Consider the following 19,843-nt stretch of genomic DNA (forward strand, 5'->3'; position numbering starts at 1 on the left):
AGGGAACGGGTGAAGGAGAGATAAAGAACCAGGATGTTCTAGTGTCCACTCTTTCTTCGTTCCTACTCTGGAGAACATCTGCACTGGTTTCTTGTAAAAAATATATCACAGGTGTCTTTGACTGTTCGAGGTATTTTTGTTTTAGCTGTACAACGTAAGATAAATAAATAAATAGACAAAAATAGAGGTACGTAATTGTTTTTGAGTGCTATGTTTTTTTTTTACTCTTATCAAATTAATCAAGTTAAATAATAAAAAGAACATCTGACTAAATTGTGTAAAGGCCAAAGTAATTTAAAAGATTGACGAGTAATCTCAGCCTGTTAATTGGGATTCTGATTGAGTGAATTTGAGTTAAAGGGTGTGTGCAATAATTAATCTATTAGAGTACATGTCAACATCTGAAGGAGAAATACAGGAATAATGAAGAATAATTCATTCAGCATCACCACAGATAAGACTCATGCGTAATATGCTTAACACATTGGAGTGCAAGGTCAGTAAATGCCCTGTTGGTATGATTATTATAAACTAAAAGCCACATGATCGTGTAATAACTAAATCTGTAAACAAATTAAGATCCCACATACACATTTCCACATGAAACGAGGCGTCTTTGGGGATTAAGACATTGGTTAGTTTATAGTTTTCCTGCAGCAACGGAAGCAAATTAAGCCTTGAAAGTTGATGCAGACAATTCCCAGGTGTCCCAACTGTAGTTTATTACTTACAAACCCAGTACAAAGCTTGTGTTGGTTCAAACTATGGTACCGCACTCTCTGATGCATATCTGGACAAGATTGTACTGACGGAAGTTTGGATGTATTGTGTTGGTAATTGGAGGTAACCAAGGACGACAAAGTATTTGGTCATGGCTTCATCCTCCAGAACAACAATCATCCAAAACAAACCGGAACTATGTCACAAGTACGAAGTAAGAAAAAGAAGACGGTGGCTTAAAATGATGGAACGGACAGCACAGTCTCCTGATGAGCTGGTTTAAGATGAACTGGAGAGAAGGGTGACAAGTAAAGCAACTAAGTGCGACACATCTGTGGGAACTTCTGTAATAGTGTTCGTGAAGATACTCTGAGTGGACTGAGGTAAATGATATGTAAATATGCAATATGTAAATTAGAAAAACAATAAAAAAAACGTATGAAGAATTTGACCTATAATGTACATAGTTGTGTACAACTGGTCATAGAACCCCTGGTGAAAATTCAGTTGTTGTGAAGTGAAATGACCTAAATAAACCCCCAGAAACCCCCCGAGACACGGAGAGAACATGCAAACTCCACACCAGAGAACAGAGAACATGCAAACAAAAATCCAGACCGGGATTCAAAACAAAGCACTTGTGAGGCGACGGTGCTAACCACTGCATCACTGTGCCACCAATTGGTATTCACCATTTTTGGCAAAAAACATTTCACTACATTAACCCCTATCCACATGCTAGCTATGACCTTATAGTAGGAGATATGATATTAGTTCACTCATAAATATCATAATTGCGTGTTGACATGAATTGAAGATTAAATATTTTGTATAATGGAGCACAAAATGTCTCCAAAACAATGTTAGTGAACACATGTATTGTTTGACCAGCTTTGAGGCGATTTAACTTGTGATAGATGCATTTTTCCCATTATTTTCATTTTTCAGCTTTTTACTCACAGTAAATTGATATGTCAGTTATAAATTGCGAGAAATGATACAAAAGTGCACACTTTCCTGTTATCTGTTTTAGACAAGAGATAATTAGGTTTCTAAAAAAATGATATTTTGCTGCAATTTCCCTCTCGAGCAGAAATTCAATGAAAAGAATAGTCCATTCTTCTCCAGTGTGGAGCTGGAAGCGTTGGTGGAGGGAAGGTCTAGAGGCACTCTGGGACAGCATAACAAATAAAATGAATACATTTGGACACGAGAGGAGTGGAGAAAAACATGCTGCGGTACCGTAGAGGGAGAATAACCTAAGTCAAGCCTGACATGAATAAAACCTGTGAACGAGGAACCAGAGGAACCATTTGAATTTTCATGAATCTCCCCTTGATCTGGAGGTTCAATCTCAAAACAAAATACACATTGGTCCTAAATCCAAACAGGGTGATCCTGATAATCCTGTTCTCCTCAGCACATAAGGCCAAATAAGGCCGTTATTATATTGCTGCTTTTTCAATTAGCGCTGCAAACAACAGTTATCTTCATTATCAATTCAGTTTTTATGAATAACTGAATCACACACACACACACACACACACACACACATATATAAGACTAAGCCATGCTATTTTTTCATGTGCACCAGCTTAGTTTTGCATGTAGAGTTTGATTGGTGCAGGTATTTGCTCATTAAAGCAAAAATAGTGAGATAGTGGGGGGATGAAAAAGTTGTTCCCCCATTCCGCATGAATAAGTGTCCTTGAGCAAGACTCTGAACCCCAAATAGAGCCCGACTGCTGTGCGATAGACAGAGTGCTGCACTGCGCTAATGATTGGATGAATATAAAACCGTACTGTAAAGCCCTTCGAGTGGTCATCATGACTAGAAAGTCGTTCTATAAATACCATTTAAAGTGGCCAATTTCGCCGATGGTGGGGACAACACCTCAGCTGTCACACTAACCAGGCTGGATGTAGAACACAAGGAGAAATGAAGAGCTGACTATCAGAGGAAATGCAGATGAAGCTGAATCCCTTACTAATATAAATGTGATAATGATAGTAAAAGTTACCACACTAGAACCTAAGTTGAGATAATATCAGACCCAGTGTAATAATGAATAAATACAAATCTTCATTTTAATGATATTTAATAATAAATAAATAAATTACTCCTGGTTTGGTCTCAGGTGATTTTGCTCTATATCTACTGAGTTTGTGGTACATTTACATGTAACGTGAGTAAGTGAAGCCTGTGGGAATAAATTACAACTATTGACCTTTTGCAGCATTTGACTGTGTGTAAAAAAGTAAAGTTCACGGTGACTCCAGATCCGATTGGATATTGTACCCACTGCAAAGAGAAGTAGAAATTATATGAAAATATTATCTTGATAATTAGATTAGAACTAGATATTATTATTGATAAACTGTGGTATTAATCCATTCTGCAGCATTGGATCGCAGGATGTCATTTACAGTAAATTGTTGTTCTTAAAAGTGTCTATTTGGCCACAATCATCTTGTCAGAGACACATTTGTGGAAGGAAAAATAACAATTTACTATTGTTCTATGTGTCTAATGTTCTTCCTCTAAACATTAAGATGAAGATTGCCCTATGATATTAAGATTTATATTATATTTATAAGTTTTCCTAATAAAAGTCATCTCCTCTATTGCTGCTGGATGTGAAGAAACATTGTTTTCTAAAATGCAGAAAGAACTTGGTCTCTGAGGACCTTTACTAGACAAGTAAAAGTAGCCAAAGACAAGTAGACGGTAAGTAAGATGACGATTAAATGCATAATCATTACTCCTCTATGGACACACTCTCAGAACTAAATTCAAGGCATGTTTTATTTCAGTGAGGCCTCTAAGGGTGTGATTTCATGAATTAATGATAGATTGGAAATATACGTTTACTAAGTATTATATTACAATTAAATGGTTTGATGTTTTACGGACTGCACTCTAAAGAAGAATAAACATGTTTTACCGTCCGTATACCTGCATAGTTACACATTTTCAAATACTTATAGAAGGACAGGCAAGAGATGACTGTTTTCAGTCTTGTTGTCATTTCAGGGTCATTTTAACTGAAGCATGTTTGACTAAACGCTCCTTTTATATGGTTCAGAGAACATAAAGAAGTTTTATACTCTATCTTGGATAACCCTGACCACCCTCTCCACCACAGACTGGAAAGACAAGGGAGCACCTTCTCCAAAAAGCTCAAACAACTTTTCTATCACAAGGACAGTTACAGGTTATCTGTCCTGCTACAAGCTATGAGAACACTTCACCTCTGTCTGATGGGAACACCGTGGGCCCTCTGATGTGGAACTCTTTTTAACAAACACCTGAACCTCCACACCTTCCTGTTACTATATTTCTAATTGCACACTTGCACTCTCTGTAGATACATTCATTTTTTGAGAGTTGATTATATTATGCACATTCATATATTTTGCATAGTTTGAGTAGAGTATGCTCTTATAGTTTTATATTACCACAGGGATCTCTCAGTTTGAGATCAATACAGTACTATCAGTTATCAATATGCAGCAGCTTTCTCTTACATAGTACTTGCACCAGAGGAACTTGAAACATGTTACAAGATAAATACTATGTTGTTATAATGATAAAAGTTTTTATACCCTGAGAAATCTTCTTCTATAACAATAAAACTTTGACCTTTTTGGCTTTTTCTGACGTGGCAGCAATTCTCTTCCGTAGAAAAGCTTTGCAACAGTGAAACTGGTACTCAGTGGTGATGTGTGAGGCGGCAGTGACATTTGACTGTTTCCTGCAGCGAGTGTGTTAATGACAGTAATCTGTAAGATTATGGAGGATAACACTCCCTCACTTCTCCACCATGGCACTTTGCCCTCACTCCTCCTACTCCCTTTGACTAATCGTATCTGATGAACACCTCATATTAATGCTGCATTTCTTCTCCGTTTTCTGTTTAGCTTTGTCAAATGTTATCTAGAATAAAAAAACACCCGTAACAATAATTGTTTCCTCAATAGAACAGGCTTTTTTGGCCATTTCTCAGAATCCTCTTCCTTCACATAGAGGAGGGGGAAGATGGAACATGGTATCTTCACAGCCTTTTCATGGTCTACATTTCATTTCAAAGCCCTGAGGGGGAAAAGTGCTTTAAAGTGGCCAAAGGCATAATGAGTGACAGTAGTTGCTGCCAGTGCGAACAATTCAGGTGTCACTCAAACAACAACAGTCTTTACACGGACTTATTCAACCCTGACAAATGAACAAGGACTGTTTGAAAGTCACTCAGCTGAATAAAAGCAGTTAAGTCCTAAGCCTCTTCTTTATCTTTCTCATTTTCTTAAGTTGGCTCGCTGAAGTCTCAAACCTCTGCACCTTGGTTTGGTGCCCCCAGCCTGTCGTCGGACTCATACTTGAATGGTTCACAATTGCCTCTGGGATTGCTTTTCAGAAAATCCCTCAATAGGACGCGGCAACAAATTCATTTAATTTGCATGTCTATCTCGGCAAAAGAGACAACCACATTGTTGGAACGCTTTAGTCGACACGAGAGAACCAGTGTGTTTTCTCTTCTATTATACTGCAGAACATACATTGCAGCTGTACGACCAGAGCAGGAGTTCAAAAGTAGTTGTATAAATGCAATGTGTAGAACTAATAGAGGAACAATTTCTACAATTTAGCACAGACTGTTGGTCTTTGCTTGGTAAATTAGCCAATCACAAATGTGTCAGTGGCAAGTTCCACAATCCAGGGTGAGATCCTTTTTTTTGCTGATTGCAAGACCTACATTTACATTTATTTTTGTTATTCCAACCAGTTTTCTATATATTTGTTCAAAAAAATCTGAAACATTTAATTTGTTCTTTTCCTGAGGGCTCCAGCTCAACTGCAGCCAGCAGCTAATAAGACAGCACAATATTTGCTGCCAGTGTTTCATTTTGAGGGAGTTTAGTTAAGTCTCTGTAGCTCCACAACATCTTGTTATTTATGAATTTTCTTCTGTTGTTTTCCCTGGCATATTTTCTCTATACAACAACACTGCAATGAAGGACAAACAATGAAATTCAACAATGTACAATCACAGTCTAATAATATTCAAAGCAGACACGACAGCACACATATTTTAAGTGTTTGCTCGATCTTCACATCTGGAGTGATTGATAAGATCGCCACTGGCACCAAACAATTTGTCCCATATCTAAAAATATCTACCTTTCCTCAAATTGCAATCACACCCCACTGCCTGATATTGATTCAGAGCGACAGTGCAACCGAGAGTAAAGTTTAAATCAGATCAATCATATGTAGATGTGACATTAACAGTAGATTCCCGCCAGCTGGCGGATGAAAGTCATGTTTGAACGTTTGACTCCACAGAGCTTCCCGAGGGGTGAAATCACTCGTAGGGTTGTGATGCAACATTGGTGGTAAAAGAGATCTAATGGTTTTGTGCATTAATATGATTAACTGGTTAAGATTAAAACCACAGAAGACAATGGTTTGACTACAATGGGAAGAAATAACACCTGTTAATAAAGTCTTAAGCTGAGCAGGTCTTTATCCAAGTCCAAGCTTATTCTTATTGTTGCATCAAGAGTAATAATTAATTTTCAACTTTCTTTAAACTAAATTTCTCATTCTGGTCACATCATTTTACTTCAAACTGTTTCTGTGTTGCAAGACAGCAGGAAAGATTGGAAATGATAAAGGAGGACAACAGATGTGATGCTGTGAATGTTAATAGTTCCCACAACATAGAAAGATAGACTGAGGGGATAAAGAGGGAAATGTGTTTGATCTTGTTGGAGAATAATCCCTGAGCAATAATTCAGAACCAGGCAAATTAACCAGCTAGTTTGTGCCTTACTAGTTACCATAGCTCTTACTTTTTGGAGATGAATCTCACTAATTTTTAAGAAATTGATGATAACTTCCTTCTGACTCACAACCAAGCAATGTATAAAATGGGTAGATTCTACTTCTAAGTGTGGTGTGTTTAAAATGTATTGGAAATGTCATTAAATATTCTGTACCATATATCTATATAGCAACAAAGTGATGTTTATACTATGCGAGAAAACTGGGCTTATGAGTCGAAATAGATATTTCAACATCAGCATCATCATCAGTAAGAGGCAGAGTTTATCAGGAGCGTGTTAATAAATCCCATGATTAATCCCAATAACTCTGTATATAATTAAGCATGGGTATGATGGCTTGCATTATAAATTAGGCCACTGTGCACGTGCAGTGTGTTGGAAAGTTTGGGCTTTTGTGGGCTCAAATAAACAACTATGTGGTCAGTGAAACAACTATATGTGTGTAACAGACATGGTTCTGTTTTAAGTCAATAAAGAAAACAGAAACCATATATACTTTGAGAAGTCCTGTCAGACAGAAGCTCGGAAATCTAAAAGTTATTTAAATCTGACAGTTTGAAAATAAATCCTCCCAACCACATGGTCTGATCCGTGCACCTCATTAGTGTCATTGGTTGCAGCTGAAACAGACAAAGTAAATGTTCCACTTCTGGATGTTTGACTGCAACTCAAAGTTCTGTATGAGAAGTAACTTAAGGGGTTTGAATTTAGTTTCAACGGCAATATGTTTGAATGCAATGATACAAATATTATTTCATAGAATTACAATTGGGCTTCCCTTCTAAATCTTCCATCATCCTCCTCCGTGACAGATTATGAACCCCACAACCTTTTCTGACCTTTCTAATTGTACATCAGTTTACAACAGGCCCTGCGGACTAACATCTGTGCACTGCGCTGCATCACTCCCGCCTTCTGCAGATGGCTCTAATAAGAATTTGCAAGAGGCTGCACCTTTTCTTCCAAAAAAATTAGGCTTGATTTTCGTGCTGAGGACAACTTCATGATCTCTTTACCATGAAAAATAAAAGAGAAAATCCCATTTCTAATGAACAAGAGGAAATTTGCTTTATATTCAGCCCAGAAGCTGGCGCTGGCGAGAAATTTTAGTGCCCTCCAGCAAACAAATGTTCCATCGTCTGCCTTTCACAAACCTTTAGATCTCGGTGAATGTCAGCAATATTATCCTCCCAATCCAGTCTGAAGGCCTGGCCCCTTTGTGTGAATCAAGTCTCAAGACACCAGGGTATCCGTGATGTAGCCCACCAGTAAAGAGCCGGGGCACAGAAGAAAAAACACTGGGACCGATCAATGGTCTGAGTAGGCAAATATCAGGCCTAGCCATGGGGCAGTGACTCAAAGTGTGTGACAGACAGAAATCATTGTGCCATGACAAGCCAGGCATGCTAAATGCTGATGAGCGTGTTTGAAAAGGTCTCACCACTTGGGATATTTGAAGTGCCATCAACAGCATGCATTATTCACAAAAAGAAAGCCATTTAGAGCTGGCGGTTCTGTTCTGTTAGGCGGCTTCTGTAAAATGTAAAATGTGAGCCATATTATGTTTAAATATTGTAGTTGAACTATATACAGTGCACTGATAAAATATTTACAGTAAAGTCTAAAGCTGTGGTTTTTCATAATTCGTTAATAGAGTTTTCAGAGTATTTGCCGTTTCACACAGATCTCAAATGTGATTTAAATTCTAAACAGCGCTCTTGTATGGTTCAGCCCCTTTAAGCTCTTCATTTAAACTGGTAATTGATCTTCTTTCATCTCAAACCCTTCAGGTCACTTCAGCGATACCAGAAACACTTACACACACTTTAGGTCCTGCGAACACACCGTTTCATACTTACATTTCAATTTTACTGATAACTGACCTGCTAAGCTAACATTTCAACTCATTCAACCAACACAAACTACTTTGACTGACACCTAACTGAGACTTCAACTCCTTAAAATGAGACTTCAACTCCTTAAAATGAGACTTCAACTCCTTCAACTGATAATTTAACTCCTTAAACTGAGACTTCAACTCCTTAAACTGAGACTTCAACTCCTTCAACTGATAATTTAACTCCTTCAACTGATAATTTAACTCCTTAAACTGAGACTTCAACTCCTTAGACTGATAATTCAACTCGTTAAACTGAGACTTCAACTCGTTAAACTGAGACTTCAATTCCTTAAACTGAGACTTCAACTCCTTAAACTGAGACTTCAACTCCTTAAACTGAGACTTCAACTGAGACTTCAACTCCTTCAACTGAGACTTCAACTCCTTCAACTGAGACTTCAACTCCTTAAACTGAGACTTCAACTCCTTAGACTGAGACTTCAACTCCTTCAACTGATAATTTAACTCCTTAAACTGAGACTTCAACTCCTTAGACTGAGACTTCACATCCTTAAACTGAGACTTCAACTGCTTAAACTGAGACTTCAACTCCTTAAACTGAGACTTCAACTCCTTAAACTGAGACTTCAACTCCTTAAACTGAGACTTCAACTCCTTAAACTGAGACTTCAACTCCTTAAACTGAGACTTCAACTCCTTAAACTTAGACTTCAACTCCTTAACCGGAGACTTCAACTCCTTAAACTTAGACTTCAACTCCTTAACCGGAGACTTCAACTCCTTAAACTGGGACTTCAAATCCTTTCACTAGCACTTCAACTTCTTTAACTTGACCAACTCCTTAAACTGACACCTCAACTTCTTTAACTAATACCTCAACTCTTTTCATTGACACTTCAACTTCTTTCACTGACACTTCAACTCCTATAATATGAATACAAATATATAAGGCAGCATGACATGTCTATTCTTTAAATGCTCTAAAATTTGAAAAATTGACATTTTAATCATTTTTATTTATTTGCTCGACATTGAAAATATATATTTGTCATCACTCTTTCAAATTTCCTGTGTAACATGTTTTCAGTAATATTTTTAGGATTCAATTTTCTGCCATCACAGGTACCTTTTCAGAGAACACCAGGTAAAGGTGCATTGTGGGTGAAGACTGTGAAGCAGCAGAATCAATCTACATGCGGTAACAAGGTACTGGATATAAAAAAAAAAAGAATAAACTGAATTGGCTTTACTTGGATGTTGTACATTGTGGTTTAAGACCACAGTGGGACACCAGAATCCCTGTTAAACAGATATTGGAAAACACAGCTGTATATTTTAATATCTAGTGCAATACCACTGGACCTTTCTCTCTTTTCTCTTGTGAGTCAGAGGAGAAACAGCTGCAAACCACACATGCACTGTGAAACTGTCCAACCTGTGCGTGATGTTATTTGACCTCTAAACACGTTGCTTGTGGATTTCATGACTGGGGCTGGATCGTGTTGTCTAGGGGCAGAAACCACAGATCAAAACTCCCAAATTATTTTTCACCAAGGTCAATCTTGTTTTAATGGAAACCAGTTTTTGAGACAAACAGAGAGCAGATAGACAATTTGTATTATTTATATTCTGCCTTTTATGTCAGCCTTGCTACAGAATGTGAACATAAGCGGTTCTGCTCAGTATCAATACAGCTGGGAGTGAATAATGGACGAGGAAATAAAATCCACCCACATGAGAACCACAAGGCTGCTGAATAGTATCACACTGCATTGAGAAGTGTTTTGAATATGTTGCCCACCAAACTATGAGGGTGTATCTGTACGCATTACAGATTTCAGCCTCCAAATTAACCAAAAGGTTTTTAAAAAAGTTGTTTTTTCAAAGGATTTATTTATGGGCTAATAGACCATGTACCTGTGTAGCAATGTAAACCTACTAAAGCTACTAGCTACGACCTCATCTATGACAACTAACTATAACCAGACAATCCAGTAAATCATATGTAGCAGGTGCACACACAAAGATCACGGTAAGATTTCATATTGCTGTGGAAGGAGACTGATGGCCGGTTTTTGTGTGCCGACCTTTCAGACAGGGTAAGTGCCTCTGGAGCGCAGCCACGTTTAAACAGCATCCAAGCAGATGGTGGAGGCAGCCAGACAGGACACACAAACACATTCCTCCGGCAGAGGCAGAGCGATTGAGATAACCTGTGGTGTTGCCACCTGTTTTAGCACACTGCATAATTAAACCATATCTGCCCAAACCCTCCGCTCATCACAATGACTCACTTTCCCAGCATCCCTCAGGCAGCGCTCAGTGAGATTGTTCATCATAAAGTGCTAAAAGAAGCTCAAGATGTTTTCCTTGTCAGTTCTCTACGTTTGTCTTCGACTTCACTGCACGTCTCCATCTCCTCCCAAGCCACGAATCTTCTCCTGCTGCACCGTACCACACCCACACACACACACACACACACACACACACACACACACACACACACACACACACACACACACACACACACACACACACACACACACACACACACACACACACACACACACACACACACACACACACACACACACACACACACACACACACACACACCTCTCCAGGGGGCGCCGCCAAGAAGGCGTGAAGAAAAGATTTGACGCGCTCAGCTTTTCACAAATTACATTTTCACTTTGCGAAGCCTGAAAATGCACAGTATGACTCAGGCGTGCATGTGATGATCATGAGGTTAGATATTGATCATATACCTCAGACTCAGCGGTGATTCATTCCATCACACACACGTTCACACATTTCCTTAGCTGTTTTCCTCTCACTAGAATAAGCACACAGGCAGGCGGTGACTCATTATAATCCTACCTTTTCCCATTCCCAAAAAGAAATATCATTACTGTTTGAAAATCTGACAATTCTGTAAATGGCCAGCACCTGAGTCAATATAGAAACACAGAGTCTCTGATTGTGTGCTGCCTTAGCGTAAAGCTTTGTGGGAACACTGGGGCCCATGGGCTGTTTACCGAATGTGATGGGCTTAAAGATTCTGGCTGTGTGAAGGTAATGCATGTTTTACTATGATGAAGAGAAGTTTATTCAGGTTTTCCTTCCCCTTTACACAGGGATTTAGTAACTTTTCACATACACATGTATAGAAAACATCTGTTCAAGCATGGTTATAGTTCTGTGTGTATCACTAAACCATGGGCACATCTATTGAGTTAGTGTATGTATTCTCTGTCATTTAAACTGCTTATTATATTGTTTACTGTATTTTTTAATTTTTAGGTTATTAGTCTTTTTGTATGCAATATTTGCCCTTTTTACAGGTTGAATCAATAACTGTCATAAAAAAACTTTGCATTTTTAAGAATTTAACAAATAGAATTGCATTCACTCATAAATATCAGTCCCCTAAACATGCCTGATATTTTTTCCATCAAGATCCATGAATTATTCTCTGAGAAATCAAGGAAAATGTTGCAAAGCCCTATCTCACGATATTGAAGAAATAAAAAAAAGAATTCCTGGAGCTAAAACAAAACTTAGTGGGTTCTTTCTTGGGTCATGCCCCACCCCTCCACAAAATTTCATGGAAATCTTCTGAGTAATCTTTTGGCGTAATCCTGCTAACAAACAAACAAATGCAGACGAAAACATCAACTCCTTGGGGGGGAGGTAACATCAAATGATTGAGTGAGTTGCTGCAGAATAGAGTCCAAAAAGCAAAATACCTTGATGTAGAGCCCAAGCCGTGGGTAGACTCTCCACACTCTCAGGAGAATAGAGAAAAACGTCCTGTGGGGTAACGAGGTAGTGACCACGTGTGTGACTTCAGGAAAAGAATAAACATTAAAGCCAGACGTCTCATAGCGCTTCAGAAGCTCCTCGTCGGCCTTGTTTTCTCCTTCACTCAGAATACTGCCGATGGCACAGCGGCACTGTGGTCCAGGCACCTGCAGGAACAAGACGAAGGATCAAATGAAGAAATAAATAAAGATAAAAAAATGAATAATTCATAAAGATGGATAGGTTATATAAAGATGACACATATAAATAAGACAGACTGATAGATATGTTGGATAAAAGAGATGCCCAGACTCAGTTGTCTTCATCATTTGACTTTTCAAATGCCATAACTATACAGATCATCTGATATAGCACCAACAACAACACTGACAGATTAATACTATCAAGGAATAAAAATGATATCTGGACATCTATAAACACTCCTTCATGTTTGCTTGTGTTCAATGTCGGACCCGGTTGTACGAAACCCCCACACTGTGCATCATCAACATAAATATAAGGGTGTCTAATATAAGGCAATTTTATGGGAGTGCAGAGCACACATTAAAAAACCAGATATCCTCTGTGATGTCGACCAAGTGTCAAATTTAAAGAGAAAATATGGTCATTAATAGAAGCTCTAATTGGAGCATTTGGCTGTGCAGCAATTATTGCTCCTTCTTCCACACGGAGCACCCTGGTGCCCATTAAAAATAAGAAGAGAGAGATACTTTTTTCCAATGAATACTCCGGGGACATCCAAGACTTTCTCCCCACTGTGCTGAGCTGAGCACCACTGAAGGTTCATGTGATAAATAAGCTGGAACAAGCCAATTTGTTCACAAATCTATCAATGCTGTGCTTCAAGCATAGCTGGTGTGTCTGCGAGGGCCTGTTTCCTCCTCTGTTCGTCATCACACAAGGCCAGTGTGGAAATCACTGAGCACTGCAGACCAGCCTCACAAAGTTTCACAGACGCATAGATTCTGCTTTGTTTGGCAGATTGAGTATCATTATGAATATAGTGTCCTCTTATATCTCTGATTATTTTGTAATCTGATCAGAATTGATCATAATTAGTTTTTTAATCTCTGATTCTATGGAACATTTTACAAGCTCAACCCTGTGACTGTTTTACAGATTCAGCTACAAGGCAGAGATGTAACAATTAATTGTTGAATTCATTTATTGAGAGAAGATTAATCAGACACTGATTTGACAATTGATTAATTGTTGAAGTCATTTTAAGTAACAAACAGATTAGAATGGTACTCAATAGAGCGCATACCTCGTACAAGGCAACAGTCCCTTAAATTCAATCAAGCTGCACCAAATTGATATTCCCTGAATATTAATTATTTTTTCATCAAGATCCATGAATGATTCCCTGGGAAATCTATGAAAATGTCAAAAAACGCTCTGTCTCGTGATAAGCAAATGATACAAAATTCCTGGATCCGCACCAAAAGTGTCAAAAGTCTCATGGTACTCCGTCCAGTAGTTGTTATGCAATGCTGCTTATTATTAGACAGACAAACAAACACAAAAGAAAAATGAACCTCCTTGGCAAAGGTAAAAATGAGGTGGCTATCTTTTCTCTGTTTCAACTCAATATCTTTGGATAGTGACTTGATGAGAAAAAATACAACATTTTGATGAATGCATTGTTTTCTCCACTATATGCGTTTGTACTGTTGTCCAGCATGACAAAAAAATGTATTGGAAATCTGCTCCTCATGGAAATCTCCTTCCAGTGTCTCAAAGATTTAACTAAAAGGCTTTGATTGCTTGGTGAAGGTAATGAAGGACAGATTCAATAGGTTCTCACATAGAGATGATCTCCTATCATAAAATTACACTGTCACTATGCAGTCACAAAAAGAGGTTTTCACAAAAGATAACACATCAAACACTTTGTTCAATAAAAGATAGAGATGGGCATTAAATATCTAGTTAATGGCCTGACCTTATTTTGAGTATATTTACACATGAGGGTATTTTTGACACTGTGGAGACTCACAGCACAAAGTCTGAGCCAAGTGGATTTATTAATCATCACAAGGCTCCAAGTGTCTAAGGGAGTCCAGAACAAAGGAGCACCGACAGCAGAACAAACCTCTGCATGGTTTTTGGTTTGCCTCTCTGGACTCATCCAGACACAAGAGTACTGTCTTTTGATGTTTCTTCACTACACCTACAGCTCATCTGAAGCAACTTCGACTCAAGGAGTCGTTTTATTTGAGTCGCTGCAGCAGTTTGTCTGAACTGGCCTCGGCAAACTATCTTCACCAGCACGCAATGTATTTTCTATCTGCCTACAGGTACAGTAAAGCTCACACTTTAAATGTTTTACTGCGCCTTTGTGAAAGAGAGAGTGAGATTTTCTACTATTTCATCATTCACCAAAAAGACTAACATTTCGACTGATAGATGCATTTTCTGACTGGTCCCTCCCCGAGCCGCCGTGCCCTCTGCTGTCATCATGCTGTGACCCAAACATGGGTCCCCGAAGACAACAAGACGCGTGTCGCACTTCCACTTGTCATCCAGGTTTTTATTCAGACAATCCTTGTCTCAGGGACCACATACCCTGACCCTGATCGCTTACTTGGAATATAAAGTTTGACGAAAATCCACATGATCCACCCACGTTACCTCCCTCCGCAGTTTGCTGGATGTAGAGGGGGAGCGAAGAAGAAAAAAGCTGCAGGGTTGAGGTGAAGTGGGCGCACTGGGCCTGGAGAGAAAAAAAAAAAATCCTGCATGGCTTTGAAACTGTGAAGCGACTAGGGGAGGTTTAGTGAGTGGGGCTCAGAAATTTGTGAACAGACAGAGCTGCTCCAGCCGTGTATCCATGGCAACCATCTCAGGACCAACTCAAGTCCTGGTTGAGGTCTTTTGTTTCTCCAGAGGAAGTGATTAAAGGAGGTAAAAGTGAGAACCCCGAGAACAGAGGATGAGTCTGGCCATTCTGACACTTCTCCTCTGTCAGCTGAACTTTTGAAAAATCTCTCTCATTGCGAACATCAATGGACAGTGTCTCACTATTTGGCCAGAAAATCCCAGCCCTGCTATCGGAGAGCACTCTGGGGCTCCTGACGCCGGGACTGAGCGGCATCTCGAGGCTCCAACGCTAATGAGCCGAGATCATTACGCCAATTATTTTAACTTAGATCAGGACTTGGCTGTGACTGCGCAGAGGAACCAGGACCCTCTACCAGACTAATTGCTGGCTTGGGAAAAAGAGGATGAGCACAACAACAGGGTTTTGAAGCGGAGCTGGGAAGATACCACTGCTGATCTCTGGTTACATTCCATCAAGTTGTTGTGCATGAGGCTACAGCAGGAGAAAGCTGCGCCACTTAAGTCAATACTGTTGAATGCCACTTCCGCAATTACACTGCACATGACAAGCACATTTCAGAGAATTACAGCAGTTGAGTCATGGTGACAAAGGTAAAGGTTTGGTTCTGATTCTTGTCAATTCCGTATACTATATTTCAGCTAAGATTAAAAGATATGACAAGGGAGGAAATAATTATTGATTATGGCCAAGAAAGACATGGATTATCATGCTTATGATTATATTATGGTAAAATGGCAATGCAATTATTAACAAATATATACTTTTTGTTGTGAATAATCTGAACAGTATCTAGCTAATGGTCACTTCTTCAAATAGCTTTTTCTCCAAAGATAATCCAAAACAGAAAAATATTCAGTCTAAAATGAAATAAAAAGAGAAAATATACAATATACAATGTACATATTCAGGTTTAATAATATTTTCAGATAATGTTTTAGCCATTTTAGCTTAATTATGGACTAATCCTTATCATCTCAACTGTTGCAAACTAGGTTCCCTTTACTTAATTGACAGAGTAGGCCATTCATTTTCAATTCTATCATGCTTATACTCATAATGCTATTATTTTTATATCGGGGATAACATACTGTTAGATAAATATCAACCTGGAAAGGGCCCCCCCCCCCCGGAAAAAAAGTTAAAACTTTGTAAAATCTCTTAATTGCCATCTGAGACACATGCAATTTCAGTGCCTTGGGTTTTCCTATATGACCAAATCAACACATTCAATTTGATTAAGATCTGTCATGGTTCGGACCAAAAGTGTGATGATTTATTAAGAAATGACCCACATATGTTTGAGCTAATAGTTACTAGTATACAAAGCATATTTGGTACAAAAGTCCCTTTTAGACTGAGTACAGTTCTGTCTTGAATAATTGTCATGATAATAACATCATTAAAATTCCAGAGGAAGTTTTGAACCCCAACTCTATGCTGCATTTGTTCTTAGTGCATCAAAGAGTTTCCATTCCATGTGGCTTCAGGTCATCCGTTTGTTGTGACAGACATGTAGTGTTCAAAAGTCACTAGTAACTTGCAATGTAACAGACGCATGTTTCTAATGACCACATCTGCCTCTGTTTTCCACCCGAACCTCCAAACTGCTTAACAGCTTCAAGATGCTACTGTACTTGTTCCATCCCGTCCGTTCGGTATTGGGAAGAAAAGACTTATAATAGACTCGGGTTAAAATGTAAGAACCAGCACCACATGAGTTTGGAGACCCCTGTAGCGAGAGCAGGGTTAGGTATCAGGAAATCAGATCCAGCAGATATTGTTTCCTGCTGCTTAAAGACACTGCAGAGGTTTGGGAATGGATGAGTTCTCACAGGCAACAGATGGAGTGTGGGAAAACATCTCATGAAGAGATCCAACTTACTTAGCAGCACTAGAGTGACAGTAGAGGAGACCTCAACAACTATCACACTCAAGGAAATGCTCAAAGCCTGCCTATACCATTGATCTTTAAGAAAATTCTGATGTGCACATCTGGAAGCTGCTGTGAATACCCTCGATATAAAGTCAAGGCAGTCAACTTACGGTCAGAGGGTGAATCCCACATGGGGGAATTTGATTATTGATGATTTCAAAAATCCACTATTACGTTAGCGCATTGCATTCACTTGAAAAAAAAAAAAAAAAATTCATCACTTTTTTTTTATTCAATTGAATGCAATACACTTCCGTACACTATAACTCAACACACAAGCAAATTACAATAAGAAGTTGATGGATCTGGCTGAGACTGTAGATATTGATTAGCTTGCAAGGATGTTGCAAAACCTTGTTGAACACATTCGATTTAAGATGTAAAATAATCTAAATCAGACTCATTAATTATCCTCATTTTATAGGTTTTCTTTTTTTTATATTAGAGGGTGATCAGTGTCATTAGGGGTTTATCGTGGTTTATTTCTATGATTAAAATATTTTATATTTATTGAAATTTGATTCTTTACTGATAATATATTGAAAAATTATGAAAAGTCTGCAGTCCCATAGACTGAAAAATGATGCTCTGGTGTAGGACTACATGTCAGCACATTAAATAAACAACCCCAACACGAACTTGGATAATATTGGGTGACATCTGAAACCAAAAAACACACCACACCCTGTCCAGATGTGCTGTGATAACATTCAGGGGAAAACACAAGCATCAGTCAGAGCCAAAGTGCTCTGCAACATGCTGAGGACAACCAGCAAAAAGACTGAGTGTCAATAACACATGTCGAACCGCTAAAATGACTATGAATGGGAAAAACAACCTTTTTTAAGGGGGATGAATGAAATTATGTAAACCATCATGGACAGGCCCGGAACTAGACTGTTCAGATAGGGGGGGCAATTAGATATTTGAGGTGGGCAACTTTTCACACAGTGGACTTAGTGTTGAGAGTTTTTCCAAGTTTTAAAGGATGCGTCACAATGGGAAATTCAACCAAGCTGTGGTATAATAATAATAATAATAACAATAATTATTATTTAATTATAACACATGCCACACAGACTAGCGACACTGAACTTTTTCACGCGCACGCACACATGCAGGTGATGGGTTCCAGTGAGGAAGCTGTGAACGGACAACGCTGCAATTAAACACAACACTGAAGATTAATTGTAATGATAGGGGGGGGGAAATAATTTTATGTTAAGTTCAATAGCCCAGTTTGTTTTGTAAATGGACAAACTGTGAACACTGGGAGACTTTGGCTTGGTTTGTTTTTTTGACAGAACCTGAAGGCAGCACCAAATACGCAACTTATTTCCCCCAGGGACCTGAGTGTGATCGATCTGTCCTTTTTATGAATCAATATCGGATCATTCAAATGAAGATCAATTTAAATCAGATAATAGTTTTTAGAAACTCAGCCCTATGACCAACCAATTAGGAAATCAGGAAATTCTGATGAGGCGAATAAAACAAACGTGATTGGCAGATGGTATAGAATAAAGTGGACCATTTGGAAGGGGGCCCACCCCCTGCCCACTGAAATGGTTTGACCTGCTGAGAGGCGAGGCGTTCGTCTAAACTCGTTTTAAAAGAATGGCATCAGCGCCATCTAGCGGCCAAATACTTTACATGATATGCTCTATCTGATTTTTCTTAATTCATTTTTCTAAAGTCAAACAATTGAGTAAAGTTCCGATTTAGATAAAACGCTGGTTACAATAAGCTACCAATCATAGCTGCAGAGTACTGGGTATTTACCGTTTTAGGGTCATCGTAAAAAACTCCAATGGATGAGAGCTTTGGTCCGATCCTGTGGGACTCGTTTAAAAGTGGCCCGCACGCTCGGTACGGTCCCTCCGTGAACTTGTACGCGAACGTGATCTTCTTGATGGGCGCGGAGCCGGTGAGCACCGTGATGTCGGACAGGAGGCCGGAGTACAACACACAGGCAGCCGCTGTGAGGACACTGAGCAACAGGCTGAGCAGCACACACACACCGAGCCAGTCCGACATGATGGCAGCAGCTCGCCGACCGCAGCTCGCACCGTCATGCAACACGGCCCGACATGTTTAGCACGCGACGGTGTGTTGTTATCACGGGACACGTGTTCTAAGTGTTTTGTGTGTTTCACCGAACGATCAAGCGCCAAAGACCGCACATTGCAAACGGGACTTCCTGGAATGTACCATGTAAGCCGACCGGAGGGGGAGGTCCTGTTTTTGTTTTGTTTTTAGAAATAAAATTCAGTCCTACAATTAAAAAGTTATTTTATATAGCAGATTCCATTCAACAAGTGTCAACTCAATGTGCTTGAAATCAAAGCAATAAATCTCAAAGATCATACATGGCAAGAAACATTGATAAAACAACCTAGTTAAGATAATGATAAATGAAACAATTAAAAGAAATACGATAAGAAGGCATGGGGAAAAGAATAGTAATAGTAATGATTTAAAACAATAGTGAAAAGTGTTGCAAAAAGACATAGGTTAAGACATATACTGTGCAAGAGGCCCTTGATCTGATCTTCCAAGATGAGGAAGCACCTAGTGATTTGTAGGAGGATGTGTCAGATCAGGAGGACAACATGGAGGAAAACAATGCTATCAGTTGGTCCTCACTTCCACTTCAAGTTGCAGGCAGGATGGCAGCGGGAAAATGTCATCTGAGTGACTTGGTTTTAACGGTTATACATGGTTATACATGGTTATACATGGTTATATAATAAATCCCAACAGTTTCAAAGTGTTCTGGCCCTTCTTTCTTTCAATTAAATGAACTTAAATCATC

At 39.0% G+C, this 19,843-nt stretch overlaps 1 protein-coding gene across 1 annotated transcript in view; it reads right to left on the reverse strand.

The window, feature by feature from the left end:
- Positions 1-19,241, reverse strand: part of LOC117761134 (testis-expressed protein 264) — a 30,790-nt gene extending 11,549 nt beyond the window's left edge. The window contains exons 1-2 of the mRNA XM_034584781.1: positions 18,811-19,241; positions 12,175-12,396 (exon numbers count right to left, since the gene is read on the reverse strand). Of these exons, the coding sequence (XP_034440672.1) occupies positions 12,175-12,396; positions 18,811-19,065 (477 nt within the window). The 5' untranslated portion in view covers positions 19,066-19,241. The remainder of the gene's footprint in view (positions 1-12,174; positions 12,397-18,810) is intronic.
- Between the last annotated feature and the right edge of the window lie 602 nt (positions 19,242-19,843).

The sequence above is a fragment of the Hippoglossus hippoglossus genome, chromosome 5 (genome assembly GCF_009819705.1).
Source record: "Hippoglossus hippoglossus isolate fHipHip1 chromosome 5, fHipHip1.pri, whole genome shotgun sequence".
In the NCBI taxonomy this organism is placed as follows: domain Eukaryota; kingdom Metazoa; phylum Chordata; class Actinopteri; order Pleuronectiformes; family Pleuronectidae; genus Hippoglossus; species Hippoglossus hippoglossus.